Raw genomic sequence first — 20,843 nt, 5'->3', positions numbered from 1 at the left:
CCATATAATACTCAAACTATTTATTTTCTGAACCTCATAGCTGTCATTATAGTTCATGCAATATAATGAGTAATGCAATATTTCATGTATGTTATAAAAGAAAAGAGCATGTGACTTATTTCTTAACCACATGGAATTCAGAAAAACACTTTCTTGTAGGGGTATTTCACATGAAGTGTATAGCTTGGTTGTTTCATTGCAACATCCTACACGTCGGTGACGAAGTTGCCATGTCTTTCATATATCCTCTACGATCATCTCTCACAGATTGAGAAATATGTTATTTCATTTGGTCTGTGTACTGTTGGTCCTATTTGAAAGGAACTGTGCCATACTTGTTGTGGTGCTGAAACACCACTTCTCCAAAATATTGGCATGTTGCCCTGGATTACAATTCTATAATTCATTTGAAATGTTGTTGTCCATTACGTCTATTCTCCCAATATTTTGGTTGTAGTTGGAAATAATATTAGGCTGAAGGTATTTCTATCCTTTTTTTCTCTTTCAAGGAAATATTTGCCTTCTGAAAAGATACAACTGCACTTTGATTCGAAAATTTAGAAATCTTCTCACTATTCGTGAGCTGCCACAAGGGACAAAGAGTACTTAACCATATAAATGTTTACAAGTTCAGTGAACCATCAATTTTGAATTAGCTGCAAATACAGTTTGTGATTGGTGCAAATATATCTAGTTTTAGAGAGGCAAGTGTTACAAAAAAGTAAAGAATGCTAATGAACTTGGTTTCACTTCGAATATAGGTGATGCTTCAGGAGAGCATTTGATCCTTCCAATGCAGCTAAAGTTACAATCGGAATAATAGATGTAGGTATTCCAAGCCTCTTAAACACATCTTTCATGAAGAGAGTAGCGGTACCTCTTGTTCCAACCAGAAGTCCGATTACTTCAAGCTCTTCTAGCTGGTACTTTTGGAGGTAATATGGAATGGTAGGATTGTAGATATTCTTTTTTTTCCTCATCCACTTCTGCTGGCTGTTCCTCATTTGTTTCGAATCGCACAGTGGGATCAATTATGAATCCAGATCTTGTAGATTCCTTGAAAGCTATTATATATATATATATATATATATATATATATGCGCCGTGTACTGCCAGTGACGGAGAGACCATGTACTTCTTCAAAGGTGTTGTAATCGGCATCTTTAAGGGCATTGGCTATAATTGATCATACTTGGTGGTGTCTAGCGTTTCGCAGAACTTCGCCTTGCGGACAGGATCCCAGGACATGTGCAAGAGTTTCAACCTCGTTGTGGCAATGCCTACTGTGACCATAGCATTGTCTTTCCATTTGACTGCAGCAATGTTATTTTCTTTGCATACGAGACATTCATAAACTCTGCGAACGATATTCTTCATCTGTTGGATGTCGTCAATGGGAAATTGTGCTTGTTTAGTCAACTGTCTGAAGATAGATCTGAAGCTCACAAGTGATACCAACAAGGCACCACTTATAAGGCAACTAGGCCATAAGATAATGGGATAGAGCGGCTAGTTCCTTTCCACCTCCATTGCATACATCACTGATTAGAAATTATCAGTCTTATTTTCTGTTATAGTACCGATAGCACTGAAGTTGTCATTCCCTAGGGCACAGACGAGTCTATCAGACGTAAAAAAATTGTCGAAGTACCGGTACAAAGAGAAGAGTTGATTGGGAAATTTCTGTTTGCTGGCTCACTAAGTAATAAATGGTAGATTCTTTGAGCTCAAGCTTATTACTGTTAGTATTATCAAACGATATGAATATCAAAAGATATGCAATACCTTGGCTGATGAGCCATAACCCAAATTTTATAGTCAAATTGAATAGGTTTCTCATCTTAGTTACCCCGGATGCCAAGCTCAGCACTTGTATTTAGTTGGTTACAGCATTAATGATCAGAGTTGTCAATGAATCATGGCCAGTATCATCAGCAGGAAGGAAGTAGGTATAATGGAAATATTTTTTCAAGTTACTGTAAACCCTTTCTCTTCTAGAATATACAAAACCTTGTGCATATTTACACTGGCAGGCCAAACAGTAAAGACAATAAATTATATTTTAGATATATGTGAAGAAAGTGAAACACGGCAATGAATGTGCCCATTGGGTCGAAAATGACCCACTTCTGTTATCAGTCTCCCTGCATTGTGGAAAACACCATGCAATTATTTCTAACCTAGGTACTTGTAGTCTTAGATGACTGAGCTCAAAATGTGTGTACTAATTTGAACAAAATGTGTCATGGTTTGTTACCAAACTTGCATTATTTGGGTTCATATGTAGCGCTAAATGCAATGTGCAATTATGTCAGCCACAACAATGCTCATCTAAGAAGAAAATAGAGCAGGAAGAAAGAAAGATCTGCAGTAGTGTAAATAACAATTTTATCAATAATAAAAGAAACAAAGACCTTTAATAATAGAAATGAAACTAACATTTATGGTGGGTCGAAAATGATCCAGTGGGCATAAATGGCTCATTAAGGTGAATGTCGATGAATGCTGATAACGAGAAATTGCATCATAGCTTCTGCCTCTGTTTATTATTGTTTCATAAGAGGAGTTGATATTTTTGTATGAGTCACGAATTGCAGTGTTGCCAATACAATTCTAGTAAATAGTGTTATCTGTTCAGTACTCTCGCTAACGACAATGATCGGTACTGAGAGGGTGCATATTCACTGTACTTGAGCAACAGCTGAATTTAATACTGTCACAACCAACGAGCACAGAATGCATAGAGTAGACATGAACAGCTTGGAGGTGAAGCCGCTTTTGTAGACCGTCGCCATTATGATGCTACCAAAACATTGGGCTCCCGGTTAGCACATGGGCAGTTGATTGTGATGTTGCTTCGTTGTTTTAATTAATAAATGAACTAATTTCAATATGCCTACATGTACTGCACAAACAGGTTTTCAAAAAAATTTCCTGGAATAATTTCACAGGTAAATATGCATGTGTGAAATGTACTTATTACCGGTAGATAATGAATGATTTAGCCTAGGTTAGTCAGTTAGATTCGTATTGTTCACGTATTAGTTTGATTAAGAGAAAGGATTAGTGTATTGATATTATTGTAATTAATTTTTATAATCACTAAATCAGATTTACGCTTTGTATACTTAGCATTTACGAGCGAAGCTAACCTAACAACCCAAGTTGGAAGTTTGTGTCGCGTGCTATAGAAAATGGGTGTACCGAGATTTCTCTTCAACCGAAAACACGTATTCGTTTGATGAAGAAAAATAAATAGTGTATTAATATTATTGTAATTAATTTTTATAATCACGAAATCAGACTTATGCTTTGCAGACTTAGTAGCTTCATTAACTCGGTCGTGAACTAACTTGCCCCACTTGGTAATAAAACTTCACTTTTGTTCGCCATTATAATCTAATTATATACTATAAACGAAGAGCCTATCAAATATTATATGGTTAAGAGCATTGCACTTTTTCTCTAAACAAAATCGGGACATCTATACGAAATACTGACAAAAGTAAGAGAATGATAATTTGCGTTAAGAAGCAAGTTGCATTATTAAATCTAAGCAAATGGATCAACCTATAAAAGTAATTATTATAAGATAGCATTTTTATTGGACTAGTAGCAAAATAAGGTCAAACTGTTATCTTCCTTTTTTATCGTTACTGTTTGTTTAACCTTCCACAGTCCCTATTAAATACCATACTGTAATTTGAAGAGCTGTCAATTTAAATAACCTGTATATATGTGATTTATCAATGATAGTATTGTAATGTTTGCTAAAAAAAATACGTGCATAGCGATTCTGTATTACGAAACAAACAAGAAAGTGTGAATCCTCCAGGAAATTAGGGACATATGGAATTCCTATTATCATAAGATCTTCTATAACGTAATAGCTATTTTGCAATGTTTTGGTAGCAACAAGATGGCGTCAGGTCCATCAAACCGGCTTCACTCCGTCCAATGGTATTAAGATGCTAGTGTCTACTCTATGTATTCTGTGCTCGTTGGTCACGATACACTGCATTGATGTCGTGAAAATTAGACTGCACTGTACCGCTACGCCTGAGATAAGAGATTGTCACATACTTCATTCCGAGCAGTTGTCTTGGCTGCCATAGATAATCATTCATCAAACAAGTAATGTAAGGGGCATTTTAGAATATCATTTATCTCACTATTATGTATCTTTATTTCTAGGCCACGTTAGTTATTGTGCAGTCACTCTTGTTCTTTTATTGGTTTTACCTCATTGCCAGGAGAAACTATTTTATGTTTAGCTTTCCTAGTAAGTTGTTGTTATTATCCCCTTGGTCGGTTGAGGATAGAAGTACCTTGCCTAATTGTTATATAAATTAAGGACTACTTTCTATATTGTTAAGATTGACTTTTATGTTATTATAGTAGCCATTATTAGTACAAGTTCGTTAGCATTTTATTTGCTATTGTTAAATCCCGAGACAGTTCAGAGCTTACTTATTATGTCATCATGTTCTGTATCCTGTCATGTCCTCGGCAGGGAGAAGGACACTATGCCACAGTTACAAAGACATATGTGTGCTTTAAAAGCATAAAAAGTCAAGTAATATGTTAAACTCTTCCGAAGTGTTACTTTTACATGGAAGCTAAGATGCATATTCCTCTCTCATGTATCTTTTACCCTTCTATAAAGAAATTCATGTAAAGTTTGTGATCATGGAGCTCATTGAAAAGTATTTTAAATGCTACCATACCATAAAATATATTTTATAACTATATATTTGATAACAATACAGGTAATGAGCATCATTATATTTCGAAAACAGTAGTGGAGCACCACAAGTGATTACAAATATTCACTTCAATTCTTAATTTTTTTCAATGTTAATGTTTGAACTAATACAAAACATATATTACAGATATTCTAACTGTTACATAGGAAATTACATGTGAATTTTATGTTAAGCTGCAAGATACAAGGTGCAGTCAACATATTTCCAAACTGTGCTCATATTTATTATACCATTAAACATATATGTGTGTGTCACTGAAGATTGCTGCTTTCATGCCTGTTGAGTCAATCTATCAAACAGTGTCAGATTGTCTTTAAGCCTTCAGTACTCGCGTGGGGAACACCTGTCAACCAGCGTGTTTCTTTTCATTGCTGTATTTTCTAGAAAGGGTTTACAATGGTGAGACTTTAGGTACCTTCAAAACCAAGTTCACGTTTTTTAGTTTCAGTCTTGAAGTTCCTTGTATAACTTGCGTAGCTAAGGTTTCATTCTTCTGGGTGGCAATTGTCAACCACGCGACTTTTTACATTACAGTTTCTGTAAAGTTTTGGTAAATATTCATTATCACTTTTGTGGGTTATATACTGTATCTTTAGGGATAATTTGTCCCATTGAACTTGGAAGGATTGTGGATCTACGTTTATCAGATTTCTTCAGAGATTAAAAGACGTTCTCATGTATTGCTGGACTTCAAGAAACCATATGCCAGTCCCAGAACAAAGGAATGGATCCAGGGGACGTTGTTACCTGGCGATTATACTAAGAATGATGCACCACATGTTTTAAAATCTAGTGCCATGGAATTAATCTGTAACAAATATGAAAATTTTCTTCATATCTATACTGATAGGTCACGGAATCCTGATGATGGACTTTCAGGCGCAGGGTATTATATCCAAAAATATTACGAGAAATATTATATATAACATATATATTATTTTAATGTACCGAAGTACATATGATATTTCCATGCAGATATTCTGCGTCATCTTACGATGAAAGAGTAATGGAACGGAGAAAAATTCTCTCCGGCACCAGGATTTGAACCCAGGTTTTCAGCTCTGCGTGCTGATGCTTTATCCATTAAGCCATACCGGATACCACCCTGGCATCGGACAGAATCGTCTCAGATTAAGCTCCAACTCTTGGGTTCCCTCTAGTGGCCGCCCTCTGCACTACATCATAGATGTCTATGAACGTAGGACCGAAGTCCACACATGTGCTGAGGTGCACTCGTTATGAGTGACTAGTTGGCCGGGATCCGACGGAATAAGCGCCATCTTAAATCACGAAGTGATTTACGCATATCATATATATTATTTTAATGTACCGAAGTACATATGGTATTTCCTTGCAGATATTCTGCGTCATCTTACGATGAAAGAGTAATGGAATGGAGAAAAATTCTCTCCGGTGCCAGGATTTGAACCCGGGTTTTCAGCTCTGCGTGCTGATGCTTTATCCACTAAGCCATACCGGATACCACCCTGGCGTTGGACAGAATCGTTTCAGATTAAGCTCCAACTCTTGGGTTCCCTCTAGTGGCCACCCAAGAGTTGGAGCTTAATCTGAGTGGCCACCCAAGAGTTGGAGCTTAATCTGAGACAATTCTGTCCGACGCTGGGGTGGTATCCAGTGTGGCTTAGTGGATAAAGCATCAGCACGCAGAGCTGAAAACCCGGGTTCAAATCCCGGCGCCGGAGAGAATTTTTCTCCGTTCCATTACTCTTTCATCGTATTATATATCGTGTTCATCTCCCTCTAGTCTTGAATCAGAACTACTGGCCATAGGGGCAGTTCTTTTACATCTCTCTTCCTTATCCGATATACTTATATGCATTTTTAGTGACTCGATGGGAGCTATTCTAAATATCATGAAATATACTCCAACTTCCTATGCACAAATTGCAATCTCTATACAGAAAATATTAAATAAACTAAATCTTCAAAAAGAAATTGTATTCCAACAGATATCTAGTCATTGCGACATTACTGGAAATGAGATTGTAGATAATATTGCTAAACAGGCAACATCTTTGGGGAGACCCAAACCTATGCAAACAACTTCTTTAACCTGCGCATATTCTGCAGTTAATTCTCATTTAACAAATTTAAAGGTCGAATTATGGCTTTCTTCTGATAAAGGCAAATTTCTTCAAAACATACAGAAGAAACCTAATGATTTACAAATGTTCCACAACATTCCCAGACACATACAAACTTTCTTAGCAAGAGCCAGGACAGGCCATATTATCACTCAGAAGTATCTTCAGTGCTTTAATCTTGTTGACTCTAGTAGTTGTTGCTGGTGCAACAATAACGAAGAAGATTTGGAACATATCCTCTTAAACTGCCCTGTCACAAACGTCCATAGAACTAATCTAAAATCTGCAATCCCTGTAACCTTGGACAATTCTCTCCAATATATACTGAATACACCTCATCTTTGGAATATGGCTGCTGAAATATACAACTGGCATCGTGCTTTTTACCCATCATTTGTAAGAAGAGGAAATTCATAGTAAAACATAGTGGAACACGTGTTGTCAGCAAATAGCTGGATACACTACAAAGATAGATAGAGACAAAAGACTAGAAATGATGTTTGAAATGTTCAAAACAGACATGTGTCGACCATTTGAGGAATATCTGTGTAAATTGCTTGTAAATAACTAGGTACTGCAAAGACATGTCCGCAGAAAGCATTCAGGAATAAAGACGTTAGAAGGATAATCCAAGAAAAATAGGACAATAGGACACAAGCTATTAAGGTATTATTGTAAAGAAAGATTTTCACAACAAAGCAAGGATTATAAACGTGTTTCCATGTTAATTTTGTAGGTAAATGTAGAAAGCATTTGAAATTTACACATAAATAATTGAATGGGTGAGTGGAATAAGGATAACATTCCAATTTCCCTAGTTTGTGGGAAAACAAACAAGTTTACAGAAAAAGCTAAGGGTTCTATTGGAAAAATTACTAGTAGACAATTGTAGAACTAGTCATTCTGTATTCACTCGTACAATCTCAAAGTCAAATACTTTTTTTAATAATAATTAATAATTAAATGTGTTGGAATATTATCCTTTTTCCACTGAATGTTTTCACAACAGATAAACTTATTAACTATAACATTTTTTTGTGACAAGAAATGTTTAATAGTACAAAAGACACTTTAAAATGGTTTTACTCTATACAGTGATGACCATAATATGAGTCTTTATTCATCCTTATCACTGTCTGCTGTATTTGAAGTTGAATATTTAAGTATGTCTTCATAGAGTAACTTGTACTCATCAGGTGTGTAGTGCGTGACTTTTGAGATGTCCTCTAACTTTTTATATTGGTTCCAAATTTTCCATTATATGCTGCAGTAGTGGGAGCTCCACATGATCTTGTTCCTTCAACCTGAATGTTCCATGGTGCAAACCATCAAAGTACTCTGAAGCCTGGACACAGCCTTTCATCTTCTGAGTGAATATGTTTCCTGTACTTACTGATGTTGAATGTCAGGTTTTTATTCTTAATATCTTTACATGTTTTCTTAAAATACTGTGCCACAGTGTTTGAAGTTGAGTATCTGGTTGTTTTGAAGTCCCTTTACTTGATATGAGGGGATTGAGTTTCCTGCCATTTCGAATAATGTCATCATACTGATTTGGAGAGTAAATCCGATCTAATCTTCGAACTTGTCGTTTAATAACTGAAAATGTTCTTTCACATGGCAGAATGTTATCCTTATTCCACTCAACTAAAGCTTCAGTGTTGATTTTAATGACGATATGAGAGTGGAATATTCCCCTTTTTACACTCATTGAATAGCTTAAGCAAAAATCTACAAAATGGCTATTTCAGTTTAATTTCTCAATTTTTTGGAATGTTATTCTTTTTTCACTCACCCATTCAATTACTGTGTCTATTAATTATAAATTCATTAATTCTGATTCAAAACTGTTTTTACATTTATTTATAAATAAATTCTGTATACTCCATAGTAACACATTTATGTAACCACTCACAATGAAAATAATGTTCAAATTCATTCTCTAAAGCAAGAATATAACTTCAGTGGCAGCTGTCCCACACGCGACTGAATATGTTACAAAAAAGTACGTGAGTACTGAAGGGTTAAGAACTGAGCTTCTATACGTGATTTTGTGAAAACAGTGAAATGCGATTTTTCCTGGAATCTCTCCATATACACCTTATGGCTAATCTTCTTCTCTGCCTTTCAAGTAATGCATTAGTATAGATTCCAGGTGTTTCCCTGGTTCTAGATAACTTCTTCGTTTCATATGTCCTATATGTTGCCTACATTCCAGGACAGTCCGCAAATTTATTGATTGCCCCTTGTATTTAAAAGCCTAATTTTAATTAAAAATTAACAGTAAGAACTCCTGAACAGAATGTACAAACATGTGCATAGTATACAATCATAGTAATCATCCTCTGTACAATGAAACAATACAGACATTAATTCATGCTGCCAGACTCGAATGTTCTTAGACTAGTAACTAGGGCCCGGATTCTTATGTAATTACATATTGCATTCCTTTACTTGTGGACTACTGAAAATTACAAATGTTGGCGATTTGTGGTTCCGATATGGTTATAGTTGAGTTTCATTCTACATATTTTTAGTAATATTACATATTTTACATATTATGCAAAGAATAACATTTTTGTACATATCTAAACAATTATCTAGTTTTTAACATTTTTATTAAATTAGTTTTATTTTTCAGAGTACAGTATTGAATTTTCTTTCATATATACTTGGAAATAAATCTTAACATCCCTGTCCCATAACACCGCCTGGAGGGTCACCTTTTGTACTCACCAGAGATCTGGGTCAGACGTTTTCGCTCGAGCGCCAAGTAGTTCATAGCATAATCCGATAGGTAGCGCACATGCATGATGGGTAAAATTGTCACGAGCTATAAATCCTCGAACGGTATAAGCCGAGCGTTAGACATTCATTCTTGTTACAGTGATGAACTGTGTAGTAACATCATAGAAGTTTATCATTTCAAAACTTTGCAGTGTTTAACTAACCTCTCCATAGTACAACTACAAAACTTGCTTTAAAATGTAATATAAATGTTGTAGGTAAATGATGTTGTTTTTTTTTTTTTTTTTTTTTTTTTTTTTTCCCCACACAGGAGTGATTTTGTTTTTTCCACATCTGATAGATGTTATTGGATGTAAATGTAATTATTATAAACGGAGAACGCAATCACGATAATGCAAGAACTGTATCAAGTTTTCTAGTAATAATAATAATAATAATAATAATAATAATCTCTAATTAGTGTATCAATCTTTGTGTCTGTAACAGTTGTGCAGCATGGTTATTCGTTTTATTATATTTTCTGTGACGTTATCTGTACTAATATTGTTATTAATCTACTGCTATATCAATAATATTTTGTAAAACGTTTCTACATTGTCGCAGTATATAGGCGGAACACTATCTATGGACCTATCATATTATGTATGTGGTAAATCAAATATTTAATAATTATTAATTAGCAATAATAACTGTATATCGAAGTTTTTCATACTATTTTATTTAAAACTTCATGTTCCTGTTTTGGTACGTTCCATTACACGTTTGTCATAAACGCAGAAAATAAAGCCTTATTTTTACCGTGTGAGCAAAACATATGTGTATCTTATCTGTCGCCTTCCATACAAGATAAGACATGTCAGTGAGATGACCTTGTACTGTGCTTCTATTTATTATGAGTGTATCACGACCGATCGTATCTCACTCGAGGGTGCGACACTTGACCGAGTTCAAGTGAGCGAATTAACTCCAATGCAGCACTCTGGTTCTCACTATAGTACACGATGCTAGTAAAGAGGAAGGGCCTGGAACTGACGTCGTTATATTGTTCACAGTTATAGAAAATATTTTACTTCAATTTCTAAAGCCGGCTTAAGAGAGTAATTCTTTTAAAAATAAAAGTAAACATAAAACTGGGGATTCCAACCCTATGTCTGTAAAACACAATAGTTTTGAGTTTGGGTCGGGTGTCAGGTAAGTCAAAGTACCATTCTGTGTGCGACATAAAAATATTTTTATATGAAATCTTAAGATAAAAGAAAAAGCATAGATTGTAGCAGAGATAATTTGTATTTGCAAGCTATACTATGGGGTGGAAATGGCAAATCGACTTTCCAGGCTGCATGTTCACACTTCAACTGACCAGTTAAATTGTGACGACACTTTTGTGAATTTAATGCATTAAAAATAGTGATTTCAAATTACATATTTTATTAATACATATTTTCCCGATATTTACTACATTTTTATGTACATATTTCGCACTTTGATATTCATAAAAATCCGGGGCCTACTAATGACGACAATATAACATTGGAGAACAGTGAAAAAACAGAGTATAAAATAAAATTGAATTAACATAGAAAAGAAAATAAAGTGAGTGTACTTGATATCCATTAAATGGAGTTACTACACATCCCAAACTTGTATTTTTATTACCAGAAATATATATTAGATATAGAATGTATTCCAAATCCAATAATAATTACGAATATACTAGTATGACATATCTATCAACATCAACTCCTGATATTATAAATGTATAAACAAAGAATCTATACAACAGATTACGATACCTGATGCTTGACAATGATCTCGAAATATAAAGCAAGGCATGCAGATAATAAGGAAAAATGTAGAAGTAAAGTATAAGAACATTTTTATTAGGTTAATATAGATGTAAATATTCTCAAATGTTCAAAATAGGAAACAGACTTCTATCATACAAAATTCATAATTAGAAAGCATAAATAATGCGTTTTTGTGAAATGGAAAGAGATTTAGGCAAAAAGAAGAGATGTACAATCATCCAGAAAACACTAAGCACAATTACATATATTCCACCTAATGTCTTCATGACTACGAATTAAATACATCATATTTGCTTGAAATAATAATCTCCATACCGAATTTTGACCGTGTAATTGTATACTCGTACATTACAAAATATTTTTCATTCTTTATTTGAATTAGTTGAAATGAAATCAGTTAATCCACCTACGTAATATGTTGCCTGTATATACATAACTTTTAACACTATATCACTTTGGAAAACGTATTATATGTCTTTCACGTGTTAATAAGATAACATAAAATTTAACATGTGGAAGATATATAATATGTTTTCCAAAGTTGCCTGTATTTTAAAGTAACCGAAATGAGAACAGGAATTCATTCCAACAAAAAAATTAAACATCAATTAAAAGCTAAATAATTATTTCAAATAATTCGTTGCAATTCATGTTAAGGCCTCAGGGAAAACCATCAATAATAATGCATCTTATGATTAAATGGAAAGTTCTATATAAATTACACAATGTGTTCATATTTTATGCTTCTGACAGTATTTAAGGTAGAATAAAACAAATTTTAACACAAACATGCTAAGAACAACCATTAAGAAAAACGACACGTGTGATAAATCCAAATAAATATCTCAATAAATAACTAAAGAAATAAGTTTTAGAAAAACTGACTTTATGTATGCCTTTTACAAAGGTGCAAAATTATCTTGTGTATGAATTTTCACATTGATTTTTAAGAAAAGGAGATACAATTAATTTATACTTTTAACATACCCTAGCTCTTAAATGAAACAAGGATATACAGAGTGAACTGTGAGGAATGTTATTAATTTCAGAGGGTTATCCTTTGAGATATTTCAAACAAAAAAGTTTAACACAATTTTGCTCGTTTTTTTTTTTTTTTTTTTTTTGCTTCATAATGTGTTTTGGGAAAGTCATTGATTTCATTTCCAATATGCTCAGTCAGTTTAAGAGAGCAGTGTATTGTGATGATGAAGGATTGAAGGAATTTTACATTTGTCCTTTAAATGTGCAGAACTTTTATTTGAACAAATGTAACATTTCGTTCTAGAAAGTAATTTTAAAATATTACATTTGTTCAGATAAAATTTCTGCACATTTAAAGGATCAAACTAAAATTCTTTTAATAATTTATTATCATAATCAGACAGCAGAGTTTAGGTCCCTACACAACGACATGACGTCATGTCCCTTTCTTACAGAGGGGGCATAACAATGAGTTCAATTGCCTCCTTGCAACTGATGTACACCTATAGTAGACAGACAGAATCAATAGGCGGGTTTTTGGTTTGGTACAGAAACATCTCATTCCACACTTTCTCTAGCAGTTTATGACCTGAACAAAGAGACCTTTCTGTCGCTCCGTTCGAATGTTAGTTATTGACAAGTGCTTATATGTGATACTACTGTGTTACAGTATTTTTAAACAACTACTAATCATCTGAGTGCTGTAATCGCTATCATGTCTCAATCGGGTCCTGATATCAGAAGCCTTACTAATGGTGTTATTTATCAACTTCACTGTTTCTTGAAAGAACTGTGAGGACATTAAAAATGTCCTGTCATCAATGCAGACAGTCACTGTCAAAGGCCAGTGGCGCTTCTTTACGATCAGTCCATGTCCATAGAATTTACGGAAAATGGAGACGAATAGCAGTACAGCAATGATCCTATGGAGCCTAATTTTACATATATTTATTTCAAGAATACACGGACAGATGTAGATAATATGGAATTTTACATTTAAATTAATATATATTTTTTTTTTAGATATTGTAACATTTTATTTTATGCTATATTAAGTTGTTTATTTAAGACATTAACAATGGAAAATTGTTTCTTATTTAGATTGTTGAAAACCATTATTAAGTTAATTTAATTTTTTTAGAAATTGTTCACGGAATAAAGTAAATTTCTTAATTGATATGCTAATTTTATTATATCTCTGTCAAATGGAGTATTATATTGTAGTCTACTACATATTCTCGACTGCTAAATTTTTAGGAGCTCCAGTGTTAGTTATAAGTAGGTAAAATACATTACGTTTGGGAATAAAATATTATTAGGATCATAAAATGAAATATTTTTTAATAACTTGTCAATAATACATTAACTTGAGTAGATATAACTGTGACTGGCGACTATTTTATCGACTTTTTTCATTGAATATATGCTATTTCAACACTTCTTGTATTGAATTGTTGATGGACTTCAATAATAGAGGTGCATAAACAAGACTGAATAAAACTCACTGCATAGAATCAGAATAGTGCTGAGTGCTCAATTTATAAAACGATTTTTTTGTGTCATACTTATTGTGTTATTTATTTTAATAAGCTAAGCATTCGTAAGTGTGCTTTCATTACGAAACTCGTTCATGTTATAATAATATCCATATACCACAATCAGTACACATACATTAATATTTTGTACTTTAATGTTTAATTTTATCGTGATTTATAAAGTTGGTAAGTATACTGCATAAAAATTATTTAGTATTTACTATTTCAACACAACATTCTGAAAATACATAAATACAAAGTATTTGTGTAATGCTAAATATTTGATTTATATTAGGTTTACATTACACTTTCATTAGTGAAATGACTTAACTTGCAAAATATTATGATGATAATATGGAGTAAAGAACATAGGCCCTATTTGTAATTACTACAAATCACATTATTATTTTATTTATTTTCTAAGTTTTCCTGCAGTGAAAAAGTATCAATGGAGTTATTTGGAACAGGACCATACACCAAGCAGATTCTGAGGGGTGTAGGAGTCGGGGTAGAGACCCGCTGATTTCTTCTGCCCCTAGTATAGTGTTGAGTATCAGGACCCAAAATCCTCTGTCTAATCATAATTAAAAGTAGGAAGCTCGTACCAAAACACAGATTTCAGGTTGAGTGCAGCCACACATATAGATCACGCAGGCTCTATCGCACTAGTTGTCTTCTGTGTATAGTATAATCTGTTCACATAACCAACTCACAGTATATCCTCAAGTGTGGAATGATGACTGTCATAACTACATTACAGCAATATGCACAGTAGAGTTGTGCAGTTTAGTGAGCGGTTTTTAACATTAAATCTTCCAATCACACGAAGTTGAATGAACACTTGAAGATTCACTGGTAATCATACAAGCCTATCAACAAATGGAGAAACACATTACCTGAAAATTATGTAATTTGTATACGTAATATAGAGAACGAATATTATTTCAGGGAGACTGTGCTACGGAATATTTACTAGGGCATTCGAAAAGTAATGGCAACATAGTTACTGTTTCACACTAAATTTATTCAGGTTACTTTTGACATGATATAATTTAAATAGAGTCCCCTGGCATGTCAACAATACGTTGCCAAATCCTTGGAAGATGGTTGACTCCATCTGCAGCATCATTTCTGGATATCTCTGTCACTGATCCAACTAAAGCTCTTTGGATACCAACTCTTGATTGATTGCCTTGCTTCCACCCAATCTTGCAATAGTTTGGTCACCCTAGCATTACAAAAAGCTTGTAGGAGAGAAGCTTTTGGGCAAATCGTAAAACAGTGAACGCCAAGCTCCACCCACGACCACTTTTCCCCTACAAGCTCACCACACACTCTAGCGGGAAAGAGTGGAAATAGGGGGTTTAGGGTGGGGGTGACATCTAGTGGAGGAAAGTGGAACAAAAAGAGTGAATGCAGCATCTACGAAGCAAAACAGGAACTTCGTCCTGTCTCCCTTTGTCTCTCCTCTCTCTCTCTCTCTCTCTCTCTCTCTCTCTCTCTCTCTCTCTCTCTCTCTCTCTCTCTCTCTCTCTCTCTCCAGCCTTTTCTTCTCTTTTCCTTACGTGATGTCTCTCTCTTTTTTTTTCTTATGACTTTGCAGAGGGTAGGATTCGATCCGTGAATGTTCCTAACGAAACACACGCAAGCTTTTTGGCTACCGAGGGGAATTGGTGGTAGAAGGGAAAATGAATCTACTTATGTTCGGGACAATGACTGAATAGCGTGGGTAGAAAACGGCGGGCTTGTGAATTTAGCTTGGTAGGAGTTGACTGCTGGGGTGGCATAAGTGTTAACGCGCGCTGGTAGAGCTTCATTGTGTCCATGTCCAGCTACGAGTACAGATGGAACGACGTGTTGTGATGAGCCATCACGTGGCGGGTCCTGATTACAGCAAACGAGGCTTTGGTGACTATTGTGTTACTTCGAGGACAGTGTAAAGTTAACAAGTGAGTGTTGTTTTATTAAAAGTATGTGTTAGTTCGAGGAAAAAAATTATATATGAAATGTAAATATGAAATACGTGCAAGGCGGTAGGCAGTGATCCACCAGTGTTGTTTTATTCAAAGTATGTGTTAGTTCGAGATCCAAACGTTGTCTAATGCACATCAAGTGCATTCCACATCAATTTGGTTGTATTGTGTTGTGTTGTAAAATATGAAATACATGCGAGGCGGTACGCAGTGATCCACCGAAGCGGGACAGATAGTAGAGAGAGAGAGAGCAGGCGAGTGAGGTGCCGAGCGGCGAGGGTGGGGATAACTTCCCCTACTGGCGTTCACTGTTTCACGATTTATCCAAGCTGTCTGTAATGCCTAAAGCACAGAGTTGCATTTTTTCCTCTTGCAACTTGGATTTTATGAAGCACCTTTGTTTGTATCTACTAAACAATTTTTAGGACTGTATTACTTACTACTAATCAGAAATAGTGACTGTATTGATAAAATATGGTTACTTCGAGTCTTTCAATATTGCTAGGGTGACCAGACGTCCTCTCTTATCCAGACATGTCCTCCTTTTTAGGCCTTTGTCTGGGGTCTGGGCAGATTTTAAAAAAATCAAGAAATGTCCTCCTTTTGGTAACTTGAATGCCTGATATTTTGAAATTATCTGATTTAACGCCTTTTTCAAGTAATTTGTCTGTAAGTGGCAGCAGCATCAATGGAATATACTCTTTGCCAATGATCATATCATAACTCTCTTTGCTAACTCTAAATAGATATATTCTGTCCTCTTTAATAATTATTATAGTTCCCTTGACTTTCACATGTAGCTAACTGTAAAATCATTGTTATTAAGTTTTATCATAATTATTTTGTAATAAAAGAAATATTAACATACCTTCGGAATGTGTACTATATGTCTTTCTCGTGTTAAATTCTATCGTACCTGGTTTACATGTTTTGGCCTGGTATGGGCCTTCTTCAGAACTGGTTGTTGCTGGCCTTTTGTTTTGTTTCCTGTGGGGGTGTGTTTGTGTAGTGTAATGTGAAGTCAAAGAGTATGTGTGTTCTGAAATTGAGTTGTGTGTTGAGAATTTCATTTGGATGTGTTTTTGTGTGTTTTTATATTTCGTATTGTTCTAGTGTGTTTAATTTCTAGCTTTTTGGTTGGATGTGTAGAATTTCCATGTCTGTGTTGATGTCTTTGTAGGTGTGGTTAGCACTTGTGACGTGTTCTGCATATGTGGATGTGTTTTGTAATTTTGTTAGGGCTGTGATGTGTTCTTTGTAACGTGTTTGAAATGATCTGTCTGTCTGTCCTATGTAGAAGGTGTTGCATTTGAGTTTGTATAAGCCTGTGTGGTTGTGTGGTTAACCAGGTACGATAGAATTTAACACGAGAAAGACATATAATACACATTCCGAAATCATATAGTGTTAAAATTTGTGTAATCAAGATGTATATATATTAACATATTTTTAAGTATGATATAAGCCTAAATCTGTACTGTAAATATTTTGTAATAAAATAGATATTGATGTAATTTAAAGTTTAAATTATAGGCCTCAGCCTAAATCTAAGTACATATTTTCTGTCCTCTTTTTTCGAACAATGTCCTTCTTTTTTAAACTTTGTGTCCTCTTTTTTTATCAACGTGAATCTGGTCACCCTAAATATTGCAGGTTTATGAAAGAATTGCTGCTCTGTTACATGCTACAAGATTCCAATGGGATTTCCAATGGTCACTGCTAGGAGCACTGATTTACAGCATTGTTTCCATTACTTATCAAATGCCCTGGTAATACTTTTCTTTGCATGGGGGATACAGTGATTAAGAGAAACATTCTAGTTCAAAATTTGACTCAAAATAGTCATAATTTTATGCTTTCTCGACCTATGTATAATCTTGGTACCGGTATCTTTCAGTGTCCATTCAAATAATTGTGTACAGCAGTTACTCTCCTGCAGTTCAGAAATATGGAAATGACTCATGTCGCGAGATGTGGAAGAATAATTATTGTTCAAATATACCAATCCGCAGAAGTCCCAATAGTCATTAAAGCAAAAATGAAAAGTGTTCTTGAAACGAATTATGGGTTTAATGTGATATGCCATATACGAAATATACTATTAGATTCACAAAGCTGTTGTTCACTTGGTGATATAGCAAGAAATACTGTGTCATATTTCAGATTTGCTCTAGTTACGTCTTGCGATGGAGAACGAACATTTTCAGGGTACAAAAATACTACTTTTCTGAACATATTTTATTTGATATATTTTTGATACTGTATTGTATTGTATTTATTAACATTCTATGGTATTCATACATTGCTTCACAACTAGAATATGGAATAAGTCAAAAAGCTTAATACTATTATAAAGTCTTAATTTATAGTCAGAGTCGAGATGAAATATATACAGACGAGGTTTACAATATAGTCTACTAGTACAACACACAGTTTCAGTATCAATTTCATGAAGCGTTATTGAATGTCATGAATTCACCTACAGAATAGAAGGTGTGAGAAATTAGGCACTTCTTTAATTTGGCCCTAAATAATCTTATGTTTTGAATTTCATAATGTACATTATTATTAATTGTAACAAGACTAGACACATATTATTATTACGTATTTTGTTTGTTTGTTATATGGGTAAATTATTTTATATTGAAAATTAGGAAGAATGTAAGTGCCAATTATTATTTTTTACATAGGCTAATTGTTCATTCTGTTTATTCTGAGGCCATGAATCACTGGCACAAAGATAAGTTTGGTTACCCCTCGACTGTACATGTTTGTTTTGCTGGTGTGTTGACATTGAGAGCTGCATCACTACTGTTCATTCGGTAGATATAGACTACAGACCAAGCTCACACAACTTGACAGTTTCGGTATGAACTTCTTACCTCTGATATCATAATACACTGCTCTCTTAAATTGACTGAGGATATTGGGAATTAAATCAAAGACTTTCCAAAAACATGCTATGAAATGTTTCATATAAATCAGTTTTTATCTTGAAAAGGAAGCAAAAACGAGAAAAATTGTATTAACTTTTTTGTTTGAAATATCTCAAAGAATAACCCCTTGAAATTAATGATATTGACCATAATTTATTCCTCACCCAAAGTAACAGGTCTACTTTTATATTGTCATGAAAATTTCCCAGATTCTTAAAAAAAGAAGAAAAACTACCACTGCTTCTTTGGATTGTTTTTGTAAAATAAAGTACAAAACATTAAGGGGAGAGGATGGTATTTTTTGGTGAAAAATAAGTTAATTTTAAAAAAAGAAAAAAAAAAAATCTTTAAAATACTCTGTGATATGTGTGGAATGCAAAGCATAACATTTTGTGGGTATTTGTGCCCTTATCGGATGTTGAGTCGCCATTTTTAAACTTCCTGCTTTATGGATTTTTAAATCAGTCGCCCACTTTTATTGTTGTTTCCGGTAAATTAAATTTTCAGAAGTTAAAGATTATCCAAACTCTAATAGACTTGAATTATAAAAAAAAAATGAATATTCTTCTATTAACATTAACTTATTTAGTTAATACTAATATAAAATTAATTGAAATAATTTAATTTTAATTAATTAATTCTATTTTAAAATATAAGCATACTGGTATTAAAATATGCTACAAAAATAATAAATTTACTTTCGAAGGGAACAAGAGTAAGGTGATCTGCGGAACTGTTCCAACTTAAAAAAGTGGTCCCCACTTCAAAAAAGTTTGGGAAACTCTGAATTAAAATAATGCATTAAATACAATGTTAAGTTCAAGTAACTTCAAATTTACAACACTGAGAAATTCTGATAACAGCCATTCCAGTTGTCACAGATGTTACATTTCTTATACTATTTTCAAACTCTATATATTGAAAATGAAGTGACCTTTGTCAATTTTTATTATTAGAATCAATTTAGACGATCAGTATCATTTTACAGAAAAAAAGGTTGTTGAATAATATTTATTATTATTGCAGAAAATAAAGAAAAGGTTCCATCACAGATGTTACAAGGTTTGTGAACTCACTTCACACCTTATTAACAAAAAGTGTAAAACTCAAGTCTCTGTCTCAAGCAAAAAGATATTCATGCTCATAATGTCCATGTGAAAGCTATGCAAATCTCATGACGTCCAATTAGTTCACAAAAACATAATCGCTAAATATTTTATAGCTATTTCTTTCACGTCACGGAAGTTACACACATTTTGTCATGGATGTTACAGATGAGTTAATGTCTTAATTTTTAAGTTTCAAAACAACTGTGACATTTCTAAGTCAAAATATTCACTTGAACTGTAAGATTAATTATTAACCCGAACTACTGAAAATAAATGGCAGAAAGAATATAGTACAGACTAAAAAGTTCCTTGATCCTGGAATTAACAGTGCAGACTCTCAAAACATTTCTTCAACAATAGCTCCTTGAAAAACATACATTAACAGCTCATCTCTCTATGAGTAAATGCTGCAAACTTTAGGGAAACCAAACAGTACCTATTACCTAGCCAAGACAACTAAGATTCAATGCCCAAAAACTTGTAAAATATTTTCCTTTTGAAAATAAAACATTAGATCATATTAATCTACTAATTATCAACATGATGTGCGAGAGGTACAGGAGAAAAATATACTCTTTCACAAATTATTGAATCATTTACAAAACACCTCCCAACATAAAGATGAGATGTGGTAAATAAGTGCAGTAGTGGCAAAAAAAAAACCGGACCGACCCTTGCAACTGATTTCAGAGCTTTGTTCACTACAGAACACGATAGACTGGCAACTAAGACTTTCGTGGTTCGAATCCTGTTTGGGAAGGAAACTCTTTTTTGCTCCTTATTCAAATTTATTCCCAATACTTTTCGATTGCAGTGATATTTTACTCTTAATTAACTTATTATTTCCAGAACATGAATTTTACCAGCAATCGAAAAGTATTA

The 20,843-nt window shown here is 33.8% G+C and overlaps 1 protein-coding gene across 28 annotated transcripts in view; it reads right to left on the bottom strand.

Annotated features, from left to right (window-relative positions):
- The window catches only part of LOC138705774 (uncharacterized), a 307,903-nt gene that overhangs the window by 225,720 nt on the left and 61,340 nt on the right, over positions 1 to 20,843 (bottom strand). Inside the window, exon 11 of one of the 28 annotated variants that reach the window (XM_069834409.1) lies at positions 9,007 to 14,812. The exons of the other annotated variants lie outside the window; for them this stretch is intronic. Coding sequence (XP_069690510.1) covers positions 14,793 to 14,812 — 20 coding nt within the window. The 3' untranslated portion in view covers positions 9,007 to 14,792. Of the gene's footprint in view, positions 1 to 9,006; positions 14,813 to 20,843 lie in introns of those variants that run through there. 28 annotated transcript variants of the gene reach the window in all.

This window comes from Periplaneta americana, chromosome 9 (genome assembly GCF_040183065.1).
Source record: "Periplaneta americana isolate PAMFEO1 chromosome 9, P.americana_PAMFEO1_priV1, whole genome shotgun sequence".
NCBI classification, from domain to species: Eukaryota; Metazoa; Arthropoda; class Insecta; order Blattodea; family Blattidae; genus Periplaneta; species Periplaneta americana.
The sequence above is the reverse complement of the archived record's forward strand: the minus strand, read 5'-3'. Positions and strand labels throughout refer to the sequence as shown.